The following is a 24107-nucleotide window of genomic DNA, read 5'->3' as shown; positions in this document are numbered from 1 at the left end:
TTCATCCAGATCTACACCTTGTTATCTCAACTAATCGAAGTATCTCCATTGAATCTTACCTGAAGGATAGCAGTAATATGAGAAGAATTAGAGGAAATTCTAGAGGATTGTGGAATACCTTTTCTATTAGTCTTAGAAAGGTTAGAAAGATTTTGTAAGGTAAGTGAATTCTTGGGGAGAGGTTAAAAATAGAACAAGAGTCATACCATATTTTCACAAACTTTGGCGTAAAGTTAATTGCGCTTGCTTCGTTAAATTTCTCTTTATAAATACAGTAAGTATGATTTTGCTTAAAATACGTGAAAACCTTTGGTACAGTTCTGCTATTAATTTCTTGTTTTGGATTTCTTTTTGAATATTTGGTGTAAAGTTAATAGTGCTCTCCAACAATTTCTGTTTTTTGTTTGTTTGAGGCTTTGTTTCATTATCGCTGCCACCCTTCTTGGACATTTTAATATGTTTTTTAGAACAGCCACATAGGTATAATACATAACATGAATAAATATTAAAATTGTTGTTTCAGTCAATTTGTGACAGTGCATTAGAAAGCTAGTTTAAACCCACTGACCATTTCGTCCATGTAACCTCTTCAGTGACAAATCTAGCATGGTAAAGCCATAGCCATATCAACAATTGCCCAATTGTAAATCTCTCTTAGTGTTTATTAATGCTAAGATAAGATAAATGACATGAAATTAAAGGCATTTATAAAAGGTATTTCTAGAACTGTGGATGCCTCAATTCATGGGGGCAGCACGATAGCTCGGTGGTTAGCATTGCTGCCTCACAGCACCGGGGACCTGGGTTTGATTCCAGCCTCAGGCAACTGTCTGTGTGGAGTCTACACATTCCCCAAGTCTGTACAGGTTTTCTTCGGGTCCTCCGGGTCCTCCGGTTTCCTCCCACAGTCCAAAGATGTGCAGGTTAGATGGATTGGCCATGCTAAATTGTCCATAGTGTCCAGGAATGTATAGGCTTGGTGGATTAGCCATGGTAAATGCAGGGTCACAGGGATAGGGTGGGGTTGAGGGTCTGAGTGGGATGGTCTTCAGTGGGTCAGTGTGAATTCAGTGGGCCAAATGGCCTCCTTCCGTAGGATTCTATGACTCATTGTTTAGGTTTCCAGTAGATCCCACTATCTTCCACTCTTTTCCAAGCTGACTCTGTTGACTGTTTTCAGCTCCGGAAATTGCTGGAGAAACTCAGCAGGTCTGGCAGCATCTGTGAAGAGAAAACAGAGTTAACATTTCGAGTCCAGGGACCCTTTCAGGAGTTTCAGTTTGAGTTTGCAGCAGATACAATTATGTGACTGGACTTAACAGTAAACTTCTAGAACCTTCTCAGAAGCCAAAATCAGCCAGATAATCAATACCTCCTGATTGGTTTGGAATGCAAACTATTGCGTTATAACTTGCCCTAAAGACAAAAGGGTCCCCAAAGACAAATATACATAATGGGATTGCAAATTACACCTATCATATAAAACTTACACATATCCAATTAAAAAAGTCTTAATTACTTTCCACTTTATCTCTGCCATGGGCCATAGACAGGTGGTCATCTGAAATACAAGCCTTTGTCTGAATGATAACTGGTCCCTCACCCCACATCCCCTCCCCTGAGAAGACATGGTCACATGGCATCCCAATTACTGCATCCAACTGACTTTAAACCATACAGTTTGGAAATGGCAGTCAATTGAGGGGTCAGCAGTGCTCTGTATAATATCTACTGACAATATCAAAACCTCAAACCAAAACAGAAGTTGCTGGAAATGTTCAGCAGGTCTGGCAACATCTGTGAAGGGATATCAGAATTAATGTTTTGTGTCCAGTTTTGGGTCCAGTCACCCTTCCTCAGATCATTCTCAGAATTTCCTTGGTGTTCTGAGGAAGGGTGACCGGATATATTAACTCTGATTTCTCTTTAAAGATGCTGCCAGACCTGCTGAGCTTTTCCAGCAACTTCTGTTTTGGTTTCTCACTTACAGCATCCACAGTTTTTATTCAGTTCAAAACCTCGAACTGAAGTCTACAAAGGAGAAGCTTCTGGCCTGTAAAACACAGTCAGAAACCTGTAACTGTGCTCTCTCCAACTAAAAATCTCCTTCCTTCAAAACAGTGAAGCAGAAGTTACATTTCAGTAAGAATAAAATCTTTAGACAATCTCAAATTTTTTTTAAAAATCGGAATAATAATCTACAACTCCTGCAGTGTTGGCCAGTCAATCAGCTGCATCCATAAAGGATTCCCAGACTGCTAACTCCAGCCTTAGACTAAGACTCCATATGAAGAGCAAGGACATTGATAAACTGGTATCTCTGGTTGCTTTGTAATTAAGATTTTGTGAATTGAATGATCTCTCTATGCTTTTCGACTCTCTCTCACCTGGTGTATGTTTGTGAGCATGCTTGTTTTGCAAACTATACCTCCCTGCAGCATCCTAGTATGTGGAATAAAGCATCCTTCCGGTTGAATTATTAAATAGAAAGCAAAAAACAAAGAACTCTGAGACAAAAACAGAAATTGTGGAAGAAACTCAGAAGGTCTGTCAGCATCTGTGGAGAGAAAACAGAGTTAACATTTCGGGTCCAGTTCTGTAGAAGAGTCAGTGGACCCGAAATGTTAACTGTTTTCTCCCCACTGTTGCTGCCAGACATGCTGAGTTTCTCCAGCAATTTCTGTTTTTGTAACAATTAAATAGTGGTGTTACAGTACTTATAAAATCAAAATCCACAAATAGAGGGAGTGGGGAAGAATTCCTCCACTTCTTACAAAAGAATGAAATAAATCAAATTCTACTATGAACAGATAGCGACCATAAGCAGCAAGATTTATTTTCAAGATTACAATCTCTCGGTAAAACTGCCAATTTCTCCAGTCTAAATCTTTCCCAATTGCACTTAATCTGAACAGTAGAATATTATACTCTGTACGTAGCGTTCCAATACTATCTTTGTGTTTAGATAACCAAGTTAAATTCCTGGTAAGTTTTCTGCCAGTCACAGTAAATCAACTGAATAAGAACTGAAATGTCTGAAACTGCAGTAAAGGGCAACAGATGTCCTTCATAGAGAAAGGTTGCATTTTTCAAACAAACATTGAGAGTAGATTTACAGCTTTAATAAATGCTGTCTAGAATTTACAGACACAATAACAGAGATGTTACTGCATCATCAACCTTGACAAATCTGTGTGCATGAATTGAACTTGAGCATGAGGAGCATTATATCAAAATTTACTGACAGCATAAAGTTTGGAAAGTTGGGAATCAGTGGAACATACGATAAAAGGCATCAGGCAAGTGAAGGTAAGTAGAACAGGCAGTCGAGGGCGGAGAAGTGTAAGGCCATGCATGTTGAAGGAAAATCAAGCAATTCCAGACATTGGTGTGTTCGTGTGTCTCTTAGGTGTTCAAGTGGAATTGCTGGTATGAGCATTAAAGGTTTTTTTTAAAAAGTATTTAGGTTCATAAGTAACAGCAATGAGGCCAAGTCCAAAGAGATAATTATTATTTGCTACAAAGCTGTGGCAGTTCATGGTTAGAGTTCTGTGGCATTTTCTGCACTTTGTGCTTTAAAGACCCAGAATAAATTTATAACATGCCATGCGGCACGGTGGCTCACTGATGAGCACTGCTGCCTCATAATGCCAGGGACCTGGGTTCGATTCGACCCTCAGGTGACTGCCTGAGAGAAGCTTTCACACTCTGCCTGTGCCAGGGTTTCTTCTGGGTGCTGTGGTTTCCTCCCACAGTCCAAAGATGTGCAGGTTAGGTGGATTGGCCATGGGAAATGTAGGGTCACAGGGATAGGGTAGGAGGGTGGTTCTGGGTGGGATACTCTTTGGAGAGTTGGTATGGACTCGATGGGCTGAATGACCTGCTTCCACCCTGTAGGGATTCTACAATTCTGTAAGTGTTGGACATGACAGTCATTAAGAAAGTCTTAAGACAACGAGGCTACTTTTGCTGGTTAAAAAAATCTAAGACAAGATTTAATGCAGAGTTTGTCAGAATATCATTATGAACTTATCATTATATCCAAGATGGCAGCACCAGCCTGGTAAGAAGCATTTGGGCTCCTCGGCCAGTCCACTCAAGGCGGCTGCTTCCTCCCTTCTTTCCTTACCCTCTTTTGTCTTCTTTCTGTTTCCTTTTCTTTTTCTTCATCTTCTTCCTGTCAGCGGCAGACAAGTGGTTGACATTGCGGAGGGGAGCAACCTGAGTGGGACTTTTGGCTAGATGGTGGTCTAGCCTAGTGACAGAGCCAAGGACTCCTGGTGGTGGTAGGCTTGGAGCCAGGATCTCCTGGTTGCAGGGTAAGTCTGTGCCCAACAATGAAGAGAAGGCACCTGAAGAGTGGTAACTCCGATGTTGGTGGGCCTCCATGGGTGTTGTTGGTTCAGGGATCGGAACTCACAGTGGAGACGGTGGAGCTAAGATGGGCTTTCTTTCAGCTTTGTCTTTTTATTCTCTTTATTCTTGAATTATTCGGATGGCGCCAGTTGAAGCTTTTCACTGTATTTTACTGTGTTAGTTGTTGTAGAGTGCAATAAATCATCATTCATCTTCGAGGAGCTCAAAGCATATGAGAGCTAGATGTTGTGATGATTAACATTTATTGCCTACTAAAAATATACATACACCTGGTAGAATAAAACCTAGTAGGTCCCTTCTCCAACAGAGCTCAGTCCCATGTGAACTGAAATGACCACATAGCTCCATTCACACATGCTCAGTAGCTATTGTCAGAATATTGATATAATTAACTCATTACTCTGCAGGATTTTATTTTCGAGATTATACAACATTCTGGTATAGTTAACATAGAAGACTACTTTTTTAGTTTTGAACAACCAGGGTCGTCAACTTAAAATAGTCACAAGAAGAGGAAGGAGGTTCAGAGAATTTTATCCAGCCGAAAGACTAGAACAGTGAATGATTTGTCACAAGGAGTTGTAAGTGCACAGATCACAGAACGTTTTAAAGGAAAGTTACATCAATATTTTAAGCAGGAGAAAGTTTAAGGGGAAGAAGCAGAATAGTGGTGTTCATTTTAAATCCTTCGGACAAACAGCACATTTCTCATTAAAGGTTAAGTCGCCATAGTTCAAAAGGACCACAAGTCTGCTCTGTTACTAGAGAGAAAGACAGACTGGAGATGAGTTTAACCTGAAGGCCACCACACCTCAAGAGAAGGGTAAGGGAGAAAAAGTGGGACTTCCACAGCAAACTCAGCCAGTATAGGAATTTCACCCACACTGTTGGCATCACTCTGCACAGCAAACCAGCCCTCCAGCCAACTGAACAAACCAATCCCAATTTATCATGTACAATTTTGAAGGCTATATTAGAGAAAATATATAAAAACACTTAATGTGGTAAGACACAGATTTACTAGCGTGGGACCAAATATGAGAGCTGACACACAGAAACTTTAAAAGTCAGGAGTTTTGCTACACTACAGCAAAACCTTACTATGAAAGTAAACAGCAACTGGATAGATTCCTTTAAAATTATAGTGCATTAAAGAGGATTGTGATTGCTTGAGTACAGACAGATCATTTTCACAGGGAGATAAAATAGTCACAATTTTGATTAATCTCAAGAAGAATTAATGAAAACAGTAGTAACAATCTTTACATAGAAAATGGTTCAAACATGCAATTACCAGACACAATCATTACTGAAGCAAAGTCCATAAATTCATTTCAAAAGTTATTGGGTTAGATCCTTTCCTTCCTCTATTCATTCACAGGATGAGGGCATCGCTGGCTAGGCAGCATTTACTGCCCATCCCTAATTGCCCAGGGGGCAGTTAAGAGTCAACCACATTGCTGTGGGTCTGGAGTCACATGTAGGTCAGACCAAGTAAGGATGGCAGTTTCCTTCCCTAAAAGACATTAGTGAACCAGGTGGGTTTTTCCTGACAATCAATAATGGACAATGGATTCACGGTCATCATTAGATTCTTAATTCCAGATATTTATTGAATTCAAATTCCATCATGTGCCATGGCAGGATTCAAACCTGGGTCCTCACAATGTTGTCTAGCCTCTGGATTAACAGTCCAGCAATAATACCACTAGGCCATCGCCTCCCCTAATCCCTGGTCAGGATTAAGAAAGCATAAAGTAAATGGGAATTGAGCAGCAGTGTGGAAAAACAGACTTGAGGCTATTACAAATGTACACTTCATATCATAGGTTTAAATATAAAAAGGTAAAACAAATTTTTTGCATACAGAATTTGCATGTTAGAAATTAAGTTTAAAAAGTTTCTTCAAGGCGAGAATCACAAGACGACATTTTTTATAGTGGAATGATTCAAAGTTTTATCAGACCATTACTCAATATAAAATTACAATAGAGAGACATTTAGAATGCACCTAGCCTCGGCAATACAACAGATTCTTATAAGTTGCAAAGCAGATATTAGAGAGAGAGAGCCATTCAAATTGAGAATTACAGAATTTGGAAAGCTGATTGCCTCAGCTTAAAAACAATACATGAATCCAGCCCCAGAGCTATGGACTAATCAACCCTCACAGTTGGAAACATTATTCATCAGACTAAAATACACACTTTTACAACTTGAAATTGTATAGAGTTGATTGCACAGTCATGTTAACGTGCAGAATTCCCACAATTGACTCCAAGGAAAACATCCTCAGAGAGAAGTTTTGACTAAGGGAGGACAAAGGGAGAAATATATACAGAAGTCCAAATACTGTTCTATTGAAGGAAAGGCAGACAGTGCCAAATCCAAATAGTAAAGAATTAGAAACCTTCTCTCTCCCTCTCAAAATTCACAGTTCCAAGGAACATTCCTGCACACAGATACACCACACATTCAACCTCATAGCCATTGAGTCATAGAGTCATACAGCATGGAAGCAGACCCTTCGGTCCAGACAGTTCACACCGACCATAAGAGAGAATGTGATGTTTGTCTTTTAACTTTACTTCTTTTTTTCTGACCTATGGTTATGCTGTGTACAGTTGTAATGTAACTTTTTTCTTTATTTCTCTATTCTGTAACTAAGGATTGTACCAAGGCACTCTGTACCTAAGGTCGTGCTGGAAGTGGTGACTTATAAACTTTTCACTGTACTCATTTGAATACATGTGACAATAAAGCTAAGTCAATTCGATTCATTACTAAAATAACATCAACCTGTAGCTCAAGAGTCAGCAGCAGACCTTCCCTCAAATTACAGAGTTCCTACATCACAGGAGGGCAATTTAGCCCATCATGTTTATGCTGACTTTTCAAATGAGCAATTTGTCTGGTGCCATTCGTCTGATTTCTCCTATATCCCCGCATATTGTCGAGATCAACTATGAATGAGAATAAATGCAGGCCCACCCTTCAACACCCACATTCCAGTTTCAGATAACAAGTTATTTCCACCTCAAACACTTCCAGTGAACTTCCACCAGATTTCAGGCAGCTCATTCCATGTCATAGCCATTCATGACTTGAAAATGTTTCTGTCCATTGCTTCTTTCCCCAGTTTCCTGAAAGCCATGCCCTCTTGTTCTCAATCCTTTCAGGAGTAGAGCAGATTTATCTCTGTCTACATGCTCCAAACCCCTCATGATTTGGAAAACCTCAATCAATCTGCTCCCTAGCATCTCCAAAGAAAACAGTCCCAACTTCTTCAATATATTCACATTCTTTGGTTCAATCTTCACAGAAGAAGTTACAAATAACCTGCAGAAATGTGAGAGGGCAGGACTGAAGGAAATCCAAAACAGTAAGAAAATGGTGCTGGAGAAATTAATAGGATTAAAAGCTGGCAAATCCACAGGGCCAGATAAACTGCATCTCAGGATACTAAGGGAAATGGCCCTGGAAATATTGCATTGGTGGTTATGTTCCAAAATTCTACAGACTCTTGAATAATTCCTACAATTTGGAGGATGGAAAATGCAATCTCACCATTTAAAAATGAAGGGAGAGAATAAAACAAAGAATTACAGAACAATAAGCCTAACATCAGTAGTGGGGAAAATGTTAGATTAAGTGTTGGGAATGAGGAGGGGGGGAGATGGGAGGGATGAGGACAATAAGAACAGCAAGGTAGCTCTCAGCAGGGTCATCCTCTCCCTGATACTGTGTCTCTCAATCAGGTACTAAGGCCTTTTTTTTCACCCTCAAGATAGGTAGCAGGAGTTGGTAAAATTCCAGGCTTAGCCTTAGTGCTTGGAAGGAAAGTAGCAGGAAAAGTGGGATTTTCATCCTTGTGTTTTGGGAGGGGTTGAAGGTGCTAACAGAAAACAAGCAGCTGACCTAGCTTTAGAAGCCACAACAGGGCTGGATAAAAGGTTTTGTTCTGTGGAACCTCATCCCAGTCAGAATAGAAACTGAATTTGTTTACAGCCCTCACAACTCACTTTCTTTCAGCCCCCAGTGCTCAACACATGCTGATCCATGCAATGTCATACACCCAGACAAACCCCATAATCCCATTCACCTGCCATATATTGCTTTTATGCAATGAATCCTCGAATGATAGCATAATATACATATATATTTCTTTATAAAGTTTTTAAAAAGAGTCATTTATTAAAAACTTCCTATGATAAATAAAATTCCTTTCTAATATAGCACCATAAAAGTGTCAATTCTACAGACCCATTAAAGTTTCAACAGCTGAAACTGCAAGTACATGAAACATTGTGATATTGATGGTAGAGGTCAGCCAGAGCTGGCAAACAAGCAGAGGTGTAGGTGTTTCAGCAGAATAATGCTTAGCATGGCTCTCAGGCAAATTTCACTGTATAATTTAATCCATCATTATGTATAATTTTATTAGCATCCAGCACTCTCAGGTCAAATCCAGCATGGACTGTTCACTATGCCTCACAAAGTTACAGTATCTTGACCTCCCACACTTAGTGTACCACCCCCATTTGCACTATCATGACATATTTTCAATTATGAATGTTGTGACAAATTAGGGATACCTTCAACCTCCTGGCCTGGGCTAGATTCAAATTTATTTTGAATGTTGAACATTTTTTAAACAATAATGCTCCAAATGTTTTAACTTACAAAAGACAGTTTAAAACATAATTGTCTTATAAAGTCTCACATTCATAACAGAATGATGATCTTTAAGAAATGGGTGTCTGATGTCCATGTTGTTACTTGCACCTGGTCCCCTTGCTCCTGTGCTTGCTGCAAAGAATGTGTTAATTTTAAAATTCTTATCCTTGGTTTCAAGTCCCTGAATGGCTTTGCTCCTCCCTTCTCTCTAATCTCCTCCAGCATACAATCCTCAATATATCCTCTACACATACTTTGTGGAGGTATGTGCTTATCACGTCCTTTATCCACCTCCTTTGCTTATAGCTGTCCCTTGTGTCTGGCCATATAGCTTCTCTCTTAATTTCCTTTCTGCTGGTACTGCTTCCAGGTCAAAGATTCCTGTGTCACAGAGACCAGTATTTCTTATTATCCTAAAAGAAAGCTTCCTATGGTGCCCCAAGAAGAACCACAAACAAAAATAACCAAATTTACTGAATGACCCCCATATTAAGAAATTATTAGAAAGTTTACACTTTTTGCAACTTTTACTTTAACATGTTTGAGAACATATGCAAATTAGAAATGAATTAATAGATGAATACTTCAAATACAATTATAAAATCAACTCTAAATACTTGATATAACAAAGATCCCAAACATTCACAATACTCTTTGTACCAATGTAGTAGCATTGTTTCACTATGTTCTGTACTTTTATCACACATGGTAGGTCAGGAGTCCTTTCCAATAACAGGTTTCACCTTCAAGTTTCATGGTTATGATTCTGATCAGCAAGGCCTCCTTGACCTCTCTCTTCCTAGGGGCACAACAGTCCTAACGGTATAGTTTTTCAGACTTCCTTTTCAAGGTACTCAGGAGCAACTTTTTCACACAGAGGGTGGTGTGTGTATGGAAAGAGCTGCCATAGGAAGTGGTGGAGGCTGTTACAATTACAGCATTTAAAAGGCATCTGGATGGGTACATGAATAGGAAGGGTTTAGAGGGATATAAGCCAAATACTGACAGATGGTACTAGATTAATTTAGGATATCTCGTTAGCATGGGCGAGTTGGACTGAAGGGTCTGTTTCCAAGCTGTACATCTCTATGACTCTTTGCCTTTAATTGCAGAATGTCAAACAGAAAAATATATTTTTACTATTGTTATCCACTTATGTTTATGCATAAAAAGACTAAGACAAATGTAGTGTTGATAAAATTAGAATGCATACCAATATAGAAAGTCCTTCAGCATTATCTCTGGAACATGCCAACATCAATGGTGTATTTCGAAGATCACCTTCCAAGTTTAGCTCTGTAGTCTTATGTGAGGCTAATACCTAGAGGATTCGATAATTTGGCAAAAGACAATTCAAAAGATCATACATGAAATTCTGAGCAGTAAAACTGAACTTAGAAGATAGTGTAAAACAAAAGATAGTCAATAGTCAGTCTGTCTTAAAATAGTCCACCAACTCCAAGCACACATCATAAATTATCACAGAAAGTCAAGATCTAACCTTTAAAATGATGCAAATATTTCCATCAGAATAAACCAGAATAATTGCAAATGCACTAACCGCGCAATCATTTGTTCTTTTCGGAATACCTCAAGTTTTCTATTGATTGGACATTATAGAGAAAATGGGAACAGGCAAGTCATACTCAACTGTGGCACATATAATTAAATGATGCTTCTCTATAGCTTCAAGCATCCAAGTAAATGCCTAATTATACTAAAGGAAGGGGAAATGAGGCATTCTAACTGAATAGCACTATCCCAAAGGACAGAATTCTTTGCAGAAATACCATTAAGTTAAAAATAAATCACTTGAAACCAAATGATTAGCTCATTATATAGCCAAGTACTCAAAGAAATTGTGATCACATGACTAGTGCTTCATCTGATTGAAACAGATATTTCCGAAACATATTTAGTCTACATTCAGAGATATAAGCTCTTCCACTAGAGTAGTATGAAGAAATATGGTGAGAATAGCAGGACACTGTACGTTTCTGACTTGGACATTGAAGGAGATAATAAACTAGCATTAAAATAAAGTATATCTGGACATGGGGCAATTTATGTGAATTTGAAAACTATCCTGTAGCGCGATATCTTGATGCATGGTTAAAAACATTCAATCAACTCCAAGCTTCTTCTATTTGCCCACAATGAAGTGCTTGAAAAGGAGATGCATCTGGCGCATTATTTATCAGGTGACTTTGTAACTGCTATAAGTTTAACTCCTTTTCATTTGTAACATCATCTGATCTTAATCCTGAGTGGGCACAGGATATTCTGAAAGGGGAGGGTGAGCAGCCAGAGGTCATGGTCCGTATTGGTACCAACGACATACGCAGGGAGAAGGATGAGGTCCTGCAAAGGGAAGTTAGGTAATTAGGTAGGAAGTTAAAAAGCAGGATCTCTAGAGTTGTAATCTCATTCAGGCGAGGCTAGAATTGGCAAAATAATGCAGATGAATGCATGACTAAAGAGTTGTTGTAGGGTCAAGGGTTTCACATATCTGGATCATTGGGATCTCTTCTAGCGTAGGTGGGACCAGTAGAAGACAGATAAGTTGCACCTAATTTGGAAGGGCGCCAATATCCTGGCAGGGAGGCCTGTGAGTACAACTCAGGTGGCTTTAAACTAGTGATTTTGGGGGTGGGTAACAGAGCAGTAGATCAGCAAGTGGTATGCTTGAGAAGGTCAGTGTTATGTAAATCTAATAAAATGAACAGACAGGGCCAAGTTAATGTACCATGGCAACACTGGTAATCTGAAGTACATTTATTTCAATGCAAGGAGTATAACAGGTGAGGCAGCTAAGCTTAGAGCCTGGATTAGTATGTAGGACTACAATGTGGCACCCATTATAGAAACTTGATTGAGAGAAGAGCAGGGCTGGCAGCTCAACATTTCAGAATTTAGATGTTTCAGGTGTGATAGAGATGGATGTAAAAGGGGTGAGTGAGTTGCATTAAGGAGAGTGTCCCAGCGATAATAAGAGAGGACATCTTAGAGGGCTCATCCAGCGAGGCAATGTGGTAGAACTTAAGAATAAGAAAGGTGCATCACTATGGTGGGGCTATACAAAGACCTCCCAATAACCAGTGAGAATTAGAGGAACAGATGTGTAAGTAGAACATGGGAAAAAATGTAAAAACATAGGGTTGTTGTAGTGAGAGATCGGAAAAACTGCAGACGCTGGAGTCAGAGATAACATAGTGTGGAGCAGGTCAGGCAGCATCAGAGGAACAGGAAAGTTGACCTATTGGGTCTGGACCTTTCTCCAGAAATGGGGTGTTGTAGTGAGTGATTTTAAATTCCCCAACATTTACTGGGACTGCCTTAGTGCCTTAGGGACCTTAGATGGGACAGAATTTGCTAGGTGCATTCAGAAGGATTTCTTGAAACAATAGGCAGATAGTCCAACTCAGGAAGGGGCTGTACTAGATCTTGTATTAGGGAACAAGCCTGGCCAGGCAATTGAAGTTTCACTGGGGGACCATTTTGGGAACAGTGATCATAATTCCATAAGTCTAAAGATTGTTCGGGATAAGGATTAACCTGGTCCTTGAATGAAAGTGTTAAAGTGAGGGAAGGCTCATTACAACAGTATTAGGTAGGAATGGGAGAAATTAGATTAGGGGTGGCTGTTTGAGGGTAAATGCACATCTGATATGAGAGAACCTTTTAAAAGCCGGTTGATCAGAGTTCAGGACCAGCATGCTCCTGTGAGGATGAAAGATAAGGATAACAAGATTCAGGAATCTTGGATGACAAGAGATATTCCACTATATAACACTATATTCCACAAAATATATTCCACTACAAACCCACTGACTCCCACAGCTACTTTAACACAGCTACTGCCTGCCACTTTAATGCACCACCCTGTTCCCTTACCAACATCTCTGTCTCTGGCTTGCTACAGTGTTCTAGCGAAGCCCAACATAAGTTGGAGGAACAACACCTCATTTTTGGCTTAGGGACCCTACAGCCCTCCGGACTCAATACCGAGTTCAATAATTTTAGGGCCTAAACTCTCCCATGTCCCAGCCCCCTATCCCACACACGAGGCCTTGTTACCACATAGCATGCCATCACACACCCTCTGTTGTTAGTCACTAACAGTCCCCATTAACAACTTTTCACCCTCCAAGCCTGATTGTTAGCAACTCCTTTGTCTGTCCAACTGTCTTTCTCTCTCTTTAGGCTCTATCCTATCATTTACTCCCTACCCTACCCTCCTCCCTATTTTCTGCATATAAACTGATGTTTTCCCAGCCACCATCAGTTCTGAGGAAGGGTCACCGGACCCAAAACGTTAACTCTGTTTTTTCCTTCACAGATGCTGCCAGACCTGCTGAGCTTTTCCAGCAATTTTGTTTTTATTCCTGATTTACAGCATCCGCAGTTCTTTCGGTTTTTATTAAAAGATATTGAAAGTTTAGTCAAAAAGATAAAGTTTGGGAAACTGAAATCAAACAAGGCCCTTGAAGAATACAAAGGAAGCAGAAAATAATTTAAATAAGAAATTAGGAGGATCAGAAATCATAACATTCAAGGCTGTGGGCCTAGGTTGGAAAAGTGGGACTCATGTAGGCAGTAGTATATTTATTATCAGTACAGACTCGATGGGCTGAAGATCCTCTTCTGTACTATATGACTTTATGATTTTGTGAACTTTTTTTTCCGTCAGATGGTTGCGTGACTTTAGACCTGTCTGTTTAAGAAGGCGGTATCAATGAATATTTTTAGGATAGAGATAATAGATATTAATTACATCGGGTTGCCAAAGGTTATCAAGGGAAGTTGAAATGTGGAATTTGAAAGGACCATACCTTTTTGTTTTGCGCTTTGAAAAACTGGGGTCCAAAATAAGAAAGGCCTGTTTAATAAAATAAGTGTTTAAAAGAGTGGCTGCAACTTTGAAAAGCAAATTACCCGAGACTCATGCCATATATATATCACATACAAAACTGTTTGAAGAAGCAGGAATTTCAGAGCTGCAAACAATTTGGAGTCCAGGCTAGTGTACTAATGCAGCTTTTGCTGACACAAGTAGCTGATTGGTCTAAGGACAAATGACAGTTATCAACAACAGAGATTTTTTTCCTGTCAATAACTGTGTGATTGGTTCTCAGGTAACATTAAACAACTTGGAGTCAAAACTCACTGTAAACCTGAAGTAATGAAACCATTTGTCCATCAGGCACCAGTGAGAGACTTGGTATAAGTACACCAGCTGCCTTGTGTCTCTGACCAACCTAGGAAAGAAACCATGAAAGACGATGGAAACAATACTGGGACCAGCAGAAAATTCATCAGGATTGTGAACAAAAACAACTGAACTGTCTTTCCAGAGATAGTAAGAACTGCTAATGCTGGAGTCAGAGATAACACAGTGTGGAGCTGGAGGAACGCAGCAGGCCAGGCAGCATCAAAGGAGCAGGAAAATTGACGTTTCAGGTCGGGACCCTTCTTCACAAATGGGGAGGAGGAAGGCAGTTGGAAAATGTGTGTGTGTGTGTGTGTGTGTGTGTGTGTGTATGTGTGTGTCTGTTGTACTGGGTCATTCTTGCTCAGGACAGAAACCTAGTCGATGCTTTTTATCAACTTGGATCTGAATATCAGATAAATTGGGGGACTCTGTGTACTTCATAAAATCTTTAACTTTAGTGCTGAGTCAAGGAGTAGTGGAGCTTGATTTCCAGAGGCAAAGGGAACTCAAAACACAAACAGATTAGCCATGGTCTTATTGAACGGCGAGTAGGTTTCAGAAACCGAATGACCTAATTCTGGTCCTAATTTATATACTTGACGTCAAGCTTTCTCACTGTCTGAACCCACCTCGGCCCTATCAGCCAGCCTGTCCAACGATACTGATTCCTAAATAAGTGAATCTTACAGGTGTTTGCATGAGGCAATTGATAGAACACTGGTTTTGACAGGACCTACAGAAAAAATTACAGAGCCGAGGAAGAAGGCATTTGATTATCTGCATTACACCAGTGAAGATCATTAGCCAATTCATCTTGATCTTCTACCTATCGAAATGAATTAAAAAGATGGAAAATCAATGCATGGGTCATGGCAAGTGACCCCTGTGTTTCTTTCAAATGGACAGTAATATGAGCACCATGGTTGCTAAGGAAAAGTCACCTACCTATTCTGCCACTTGAGAAACTGCATAGGTCACTTGGGAAATTACAAGATATAGGTCGGGGTGATTGTCACATTGGGAAGAGATCACTGTACAACTCACAATAAATCACAATTGTTTTTGTTTTGTAATAATAAAAGAAATCAACTTTTCTTACCTTTACCACTGCATTGTAACTTAAAGAGACAGCCAAATGGAGAGGTGACATTCGTGCATTATTCAGAATATTTGGGTTCGCACCTTTGTCAAGTAAAGCTTGGGTACAATGTGTTTGATTTTTCTCTGCAGCCCAGTGTAAAGGTGTGTTTCCATTACAATCAATCACATTTAAAACTGGAAAAGAAGCAAAACACAATGCAGTCTTTCACCAGACATACTTCCATCTTCAGGCAGAATATTATGAAATTATCCCTCAAATGATATGAGTTCACTCAAGAACTCTGCTCTTCAGAGCCCTCATTGTGACATGTCTCATTTTGCGGTACACCATTAATTCGTCATTAATGTTCTCTAATCCGCATGAAATTACAGATGGATGGTGTGCCCAACTCTACATGTACATAAAGGGCAGGTGTTTTCACTAGGCTGTATGAGCATTCTCAGTGGAATTTGCCTGCAATTGGTCAATCCAACACAGGAAACTTTAAGCACTAATTATGCTCGGCACGATTTGAGTTTCCATCATAGTCAATGCTGGGTTAAATAAACATCAAGCTAGAGGCTGGCCTTGCCCATATACTTGGTCACATCCCCAGATCAAATTGATCATATTGCATGTAGATGCTAATCATTCAATAGAGTAGGAGGCCATTTGGCCCATAAAACCTCTACTGGTTCTCAGCAAAAGCAAATTAGCTGACTTCTCACTCCTGGAGCTGTTCTTGTGGGTTTTTTTCTGCACCTTTTCCATGAAATAACTCCACAGAGCCCAATAACCAGTCTCCAAGTCATCATTTATTTACACGCGGAGAGTCCTTGACACTGATCCAGCTTCCTAAGAACCAGCTCTCAGAGTGAACAGAACCTCTTATACTCCTGTTTATATCAGTAAGCCAGGGCTCCCTGATTGGACCAGATTAACAGCTCCAATTAGGGAACTCATATTCTATGAGGTCCAACAGGCTGACCTTGTTACAATCACTATATCCCACCCCCTCTGAGTCTGAGGACATAGGCCAGTATTTTTGTAGCTCCTTCTAGGACATTTTAGCAGCGGGTCAGGTTCCTCCAACTCTGCCTCTGATACAGGCAGCATGTAACACCCAGTAACTTATTGCTTGTGCCTGGTCATCTCAGAAGAAATTCATTCTTTTCTTCAGGTGGCAAAGGTGTTGAGGCAGCGACATCCACCATGTCTATCCCAGATTCCGAGGTATCTTCAACACTTGATGGAGATGGAGAACCCACGGATTCCAGAACATTTGGAAAGCCAGTTGAGAAGCTGGGCACATTTTGCTCCCGCACGGTTGGCGAGTTTGCGCCATTTGCCTCTTCTGTAATGTATGACTCTATGATTCAGGCAGCCAGTTGGAGGCTAGCCAACTTGAGAAGATTAGTGAAGGCTTTGGAGCCATGTTCCAATGAGAAGGTAAGTTATTTTGGGGGGTGAGGAATTTCAGGGTTAAGGGATTCTTCTCACCCAGAATTTGAGTACTAAGGTGACAGGTATCTCTCTAGTGCTAATCCATCTCATTCTTCACTCTTCCCAACACTTCTCAGAAGGGGAATATTCATCCCAATGCTCTAATTGAGGCCAAATCTATGACTTTTTATGGTTCATTACAGCTTCTTTTTCAGTAATTTATGCCTTCATTGATAAAGGGCAGGATCTTTCATGCCTTTTTAAAAGAATCCCTCTCTCAACCTATCCTCCCCTTCAATGGTTTGCACATGTTTTCTCCAATCTCACTTGGCTTTAGAGTTGCACCCTTTCATTTAATTTTCCCCACTTTAACAGAATATATCACTTCATACTTCTCTGCATCAATATTTCATCTGTCCCTGCCTATTGATTCCACTAACTGGTACATCAGGATCCATCTCTCTCCTTATGAGACTTTCAGGTTTTGTGACATTTTCAAGTTTTGAAAGTGTGCCTGTTGGACCCAAATGAAATCTGTAGTATACATCAAGAAAGTGGTGAACCTAGTCACAACTTCTGGGTACCACACTCACAAGCTTTGTCCAGACAGAAAGACAACCGATCACTACCACTATAATAAAACAAAAGAACTGTATGAAGAGGTATGAAATAAACAAAAACAGAAATTGTGGGAGAAATTCAGGCAGTCTGGCAGCATCTGTGGAGAGAGAAACAGAGTTAACATCTTGAGTTTCTTCTTCAGCTAGGAAAAGGTGGTATTTAGCTGATCATGAGGAGGAGAAGGAGTGAGTGGATAGGTGGAGATGGAGCACAAAGAGAGAGAGAGAAAGAGAGAAAATGGTAGGAAGGCAAAGGAGTTGTTGATAGTAAGCCAGGGGAGAAGATAAGCTACATTGGTGGTAATGGGGATTATGAGTAATTGAAAATGAATTGGCTGTACTAAAAGCAATCCATGTCATGACGTAACCTGGTGTTGTAGGGGTGGATCATGAACATGGAGTGATGTGTCATGCTGTAAAATTGTTAAACTCAATCCTGAGTCCTGAAGGTACCTAGGCAGAAGATGAGGTGTTGTTTCTCCAGCTCGCATTGTGCCTCACTGGAGTACTGTAGCAGGCCTGAGACAGCAAATTTGGCCAGTGAATACAGTGGTATGTTGAACTGGAAGCTCGAGGTCATTTTTACAGACAGAAGGCACCTTCTCTGTTTCCTGCGTCTTATCCAATTTCATGTCTAGGCTGCTATTTTCCATTTTGTTTCAGAGGAATTAACAATGCTGGATAGCCAATAGTGAGTAAAGTGGAAATTCTATCCCAACTGTATTTCTCAGTAAGCACTTTGTAAGTAACCTGAATGAATACAATGGCTAGACTTGTCTGTGAATGAGCGCCCATTAGCTTAATGTTTGTGCATCCAATAAACAAACACAACTAAAGGTATTTGGAGGTCTCGATTAAAATACTAACAAAACTGAATTGGATTGTACTGCGACTACAAGATCAGGTCAAAGGCTTGGAGTTCTGTTGTGGGTCTTTCACTTCCAGTCTCCAAGGCATAGTTTAAGAATGTGATGGAATACTCTCTATTTGTCTGGATGGATGCAACTCCAACACCATTCAAGAAGCTTGACACCATCTGGCAAAAAGTAGCCTGCTGATTGGCACCCTCTCTCCATGCTTTTTGCCAGCAACATACAGTAGCAGCACTGTCTACCATTGACAAAATGAACTTCAGGAACGCACCACTTCAACAGAACCTTCCAAATCAATGACCTCTCGAAGGACATGGGCAGCAGACACATGAGAAACCTGCAAGTTCCTCTCCAAGTGACTCACCATCCTGATTTGAAAACACATTGCCGTTCCTTCACTGTCACTGGGTCAAAATCCTGAAACTCCCTTCCTAACAGCATTGTGGGTCTACCCACACCAAATAGCTGCAGCAGTTCATGAAGACAGCTCACCACCACCTTCTCAAGGGCAGCAAGAGATGGGCAATAAATTTTCGTCAAGACAATGATGGCTACATCCCATCAACAAATAAAAAAAAATTGTCGTTTTCTAAAATAAATAAATCAATGGTCATACTTCAAATGTACGTTTAATCTTGCTGTTGTTTTTAGAATAAGGAAACCCTCATGTCACAGCAAATCATTTGCAATATCATTCTTCAAAAGACTGCAGAACATTTGTCCTCTACTGAAAATGTAATAGATATCTTCTTTGCTGCACAATTAGTGAACTGTTGTAAAAGGTGTGAAGGGCAGCTTTGAGCTATGTAATTTCTGTTAATATCATTTCATCACTGTGCTATGATGTGTAGCTAACAACTAGATACCTCTAGGGGTAATGATTTTCAATTTGCTGATGAATTACTTAACTAGGACCATTTTCCAAAAAGTTTTACAATTCATTGCACTAACATTCAGACAAAAATGCCTCTGTATGAGTTACTTTATTCACAGCGATGAAAATATTTTGGAGTCTTGTCTTCATTTAACTCACTAACGTCAGATCTGACCATATTATAATCCATACATTTTAGCTTGTTTCTCCAACTGGGAATGGCTGTGCAATTTTAGAATTAAAAGGATCTTAATGCACACAGACACAAACTGTTTCCTACTTTAGCCATCCAATTTTCCACCTTGTAGAGTCACAGATTCGTAGAGTCATCGAGTCATACAGCGCAGAAAAGGAACTTCAGCCTATTGTTCTGGAATATAAATGCTTAAAGGTAAAAGTCATCATTGTACCTGGAAGAGGGAGAGAGAGATAAAACTGTTGGTGGTGATTTAACCTGAGTGTCATCACTCCCCAGGCAATGGGAGAAGTTAAGGAGAACCCGTCATAGTGACTTCAGCTGGTGTGGAAAATAAACCCATTACTCTGCATTGCAAACTGACACCAGCTGTGCTAACTGACTCCCAAACACTTATTTCAGCATTAAACATGGATAACTTGCTTGTTTATATTTTCCATTGAAATTTTAATCACTTTATCTATAATACCACCTGTAAACAAAGGGGTGTGAGGGAATAATTTTGGAAATAAAAATTGGGATACATTATGGGCAACTGAATTGATATCAACTGTTTTATACTCTCACTCAAAGGGAATAATACTCCCTGTGAAAGAAGGTGGTATGAATAGGAATTTTGATTGTAAAAATGATCTAAAATGACAGACCCAAGAGATTTACTAATGACACAACATCACATTGTCAACAGTTAAAGCAGCCTCCAACTAACTGGAAATTAAAAAAGAACTTAGAGATAGATTTATAAGCAAAATGCAGCAGATGCTGGAAATATGAAATAAAATCAGGAAGTGCTGGAGAAACTCAACAAGTCTGGCAGCATCGGTAAAGAAATAAACAGAAGTAATGTTTCAAGTCTGATATGACTTTTCTTCGGGACTGAAAGGGGCTGAAAAATGGTGTATTTTTTACTATGCTACTGACAGAGGAGAAAGAGGAACAAAAACAGGTGATGAGCGTGTCCAAAGCAAAAGAGAAAGGGAGTGCTAATGATGGTAAAGGAGGGACAGAGATGTAAAATGGGTGCAAATGATAGATGTGAAAAAGAGAAAACAGGTTCACTCTGCCGAGAGTAAATTCAACAAAATACAAACAATACACAACCAGGGTAGAGGACGGCATAAGAAAATTGGAGGGCAGAGGTCATGCTGTGAGGTTATGGTGCTCAATGTTGAGTCCAAGAGGCTGAGGCATTCTACAGCCTCTAGGACTTAACATTTATTTCCAGAGTTTCAGAGTTTGCCCTCCCTCCTCCATTTATCATATATCGCCTCTGGCCTTATCTAATTTGTGCCTTGTTGACTTGCATCACAGCAGAATAGATTCATTTTTATCCTTCTCACACCTTTTTATATTCATCCATGTACACCTCTATCGCTCCTTTACCAACATTTGTGCTAACTTTGGCTTTTGTTCTGGGAATTCTGTCTTCCTTGCCTTCTGTCAACAGCATGAAAGCCACCATTTTCCAGTCCAGGCCAGCTGAGTTTCTCCAGCATTCTCTGTTTCTAGTTTAGGGCTGGGTTTACCGTTTTAGGCTGAGTAAGAGAGGCAGAAGATAAAGTGAGTCATTGGTTTGGTCTCTGGTCTGCCAACAGCAAATCCAACATTGGATGTCCAAGCTGCCTAACAGGTAGACACCCAATCAGTGACAGAAGGAGGAGATCCACATCCAACCTCGAGACTGGGCTTCAATCTCATGTGGCAGAGGGGTTACGCTGACAAACAGGAAGCTAACAAATACACAGCAACAAATTTAAAGACTCCTACTCTCTGAATCTCCTCATTTTTCTATTTGGAACCTCTAAATAATTATTCAGTCAAAAGTATGAAATAATTGTCACCTTCACCAGGCCTTTCCTTTCACACTTGGAGCACTTTGTCTAACTCCCCTACAAAGAGCTCCCAAATGTTTTCCCATTCAATGCATACCTAATGCAGTGGACAACTAAAGGTTCTGTAAAAATTGGCTTTTTATAGGCTCAATAGTTAAGATAATCAGTGATTTAAAAATGGTGGGTGGGTTGCTGATATGTGCACCAGCTTGTCTTCAGTAATATCTAAAACTAGCACGCTAACATCATGACATCACCCAATATCAACAATAATCCAGAAATTACTGCTATGAATGTCTTCCTTACATTGAGTTTCTTGCAGTCAAGAATCAAAATGAGTTGCATGCCAATTCTATTCACAAATTGTTTGCTAGTTCTCAATGTTACACTTTCAAGATCAAAATGACTTTAAGTCATAAAGTTATTGGCATGAGGACACAAATCTTTTTAGCATAACATGTCAGATGTAATAAATTCCATAGGTTACAAACATAAACGTCCTCAAGAATGACATGATGACAGCTGCGTGAACAGACACAAACTGCTGCATAGGTGTAATGCAAAATGATTAAATGAAAATATACGGTGACACTTCTACAAGGTGACATCTATGGCACTTACATTGTTAGCACTAAACACATCTGTTAGGAATAAGCCAACTCCTGATCACTGACTGGTGTTACATCCAAGTTTGTAATCTTTTTCTTCCTTTAATCCTGTGTTCTGTAACTAATTTTAACTTGAAGCAAGAACTGTATATATGAGTGTGTCTGTGTGTGAGAAAAAGAGAGAGAGGGAGGGGTGTGGGGGGCATATGGCATGAGTGAGCAGTGCACCCAGTGGAATGGAATGGAATAGAGTGAAGTTAAATTGATTTTAATATGAGTGGGGGCACACACAGGCATTTTATTGGCCATTTTGGTTCTTACTCTGGACAGTTAAAATTAATTACATTCTTATTAAGGAGCAGTGCTTTTTTTTTCAATACCTCCACCAAATGTTTGTTATCTGTGTGACTGTGGGTTCTGGAAGACAGTTGAGCAAAGTATAGGATATTACAGGAGATTCATCTTTGAACACCTCACCAGCAGATATAACCACACCTGTACGTTCAGTAAGGGCCACTGGATAGTGAGCAATAGCTGGATCCCTAAATGTTTTTCATTTCACTGACCCTGAAGCATAGCAGTCAATGATAGTCCTAGTCATTTGCTGCATAAAGTCAGCATTGACTGGTGATTGAATTTATGATGTTGAATGACATTTCTGGGAGTCAGCAATGATCCATTCTGACGTTTTGGTCTTGACACACTGGTATTTACTAATCATTATCGTACTTTTTGTTTGCAAATTTATCCCAATGCCTTCCAATTTATTCCTAATGTAAAATTAGAAGAGCTCGAGATGTTACTTGATACAAGTGTCAATTGGAGAATTCTCCACAGTTCCCTTGATGGTCCCCTGGAATGCCAAGAATAAAGTAACTCTAGTGGCGGTCCAAAATCCCGTAGTGCTTTTCCTTTACATAACCTCAGAAAACTAAATGTTCTTCTGACACAAAGGGAAGAAAATCCAAAACAAATTTGTGATCACTAATCCCAAATCTCCAATTCTTCCACCAACCACACAAAACTCTGTGCTAGGAGAAAGCTGCTCCAAATCATCCTTGTTATCTCCCTATGAACTGAAATCAATGGCATTTGAGGCTTTAGTTCTTTATAACTTTAACTAGGCTAGCTATAATTTTCTTCATCTTAACAATTGGGGAATGCTCAGTTCCTAGGCACAGAGTTAAAGCAAAGGATACCTTTGTATTTCACTGTAACACTGAGGCTGCTAAAACTACAGCTCCACTCATCTGAGACAGATGAACATTCCATGCTTGATTTCAACTAAGACAAGATAATGAGTTACAGGGCGGTTATGAAAATATCCCATTATACATATGTGTGCTTTATGTTATAATTATGAATAAACATTGCACACTTTCTTGCATTTTATCATTTAATTAGCACTTACCTTCAAAGTTAGCATGATCAGTGATCAATGTCAAAATGTCAAGGAGACCTGCTCCAGCAGCATGGTGCAGTGGGGTTGATTTATATTCATCCATTCTGCTGAGACAGTCAAGGTCTTCCTCCACTAACTTTTCAATCTGTGCTACATCTCCACCATCAACGAGCTGAGAGATAAAATTAAATTTCAAAATGGTGCATTTCCAAATTAACAGTTCGGATTATACTTGTCATATTTCATGTGGACAATAATATACCATTTTTCTTTAAATGCTACATTTCAAATGCTTACCTTAAATATGTTTCCATCCTTCTGTGAAGATAATTCGTGCGCATTTTCTACAGTTGAATAAGCATTACCTCTGCGCCCTCTTTTGAAAAGACTTTTCATTGCATTTTTTTTCATCTTTCTCTTAAGATACTTTCATCTAGCACAGTTTAAATTTTCTTTTCAACATGTACTCACAATGCTTTGATCCTGAAAAGCAACAGTACAACTCTAAAGATTAATAAATCGTTCAAAGTGTGTTAATTTGACAGCAAAATTGACAAGCATTAGTGGTGGTATCATGATCAATTTGTTGATATATCACACATAGTAAAAATCTGATGGGACATCTAGGTAATAATTACATAAAACTACTGCAAGGCCAATAAATGATGGCTGCTATTAGTTAGATATATCTTTACCCTTTTAATTGTCATGATATTTTGTCAGGCAATTCGCTGAAAATGCAAAATGGAGATGGGACATTAAAAATCTGCAGGACATTTAGGACCTGCATGCACACGACAAGTGGCAATGTCCTTAATCAAGCACAATGGACAGTTGTGAAGTTAGGGCACAAGATTGGACAAGGAACTGTAAGTTCAAGTAGTGAATTAATTGAAAACTATACACAGAAAGA

At 39.6% G+C, this 24107-nt stretch overlaps 1 protein-coding gene across 1 annotated transcript in view; it reads right to left on the bottom strand.

Annotated features, from left to right (window-relative positions):
- Positions 1-23605, bottom strand: part of LOC109921381 (transient receptor potential cation channel subfamily A member 1) — a 79810-nt gene extending 56205 nt beyond the window's left edge. The window contains exons 1-4 of the mRNA XM_048595905.1: positions 23492-23605; positions 23204-23366; positions 15366-15541; positions 10268-10375 (exon numbers count right to left, since the gene is read on the bottom strand). Of these exons, the coding sequence (XP_048451862.1) occupies positions 10268-10375; positions 15366-15541; positions 23204-23366; positions 23492-23605 (561 nt within the window). The remainder of the gene's footprint in view (positions 1-10267; positions 10376-15365; positions 15542-23203; positions 23367-23491) is intronic.
- Between the last annotated feature and the right edge of the window lie 502 nt (positions 23606-24107).

The sequence above is a fragment of the Rhincodon typus genome, chromosome 4 (assembly GCF_021869965.1).
Source record: "Rhincodon typus isolate 14 chromosome 4, sRhiTyp1.1, whole genome shotgun sequence".
NCBI lineage: Eukaryota > Metazoa > Chordata > Chondrichthyes > Orectolobiformes > Rhincodontidae > Rhincodon > Rhincodon typus.
The sequence above is the reverse complement of the archived record's forward strand: the minus strand, read 5'-3'. Positions and strand labels throughout refer to the sequence as shown.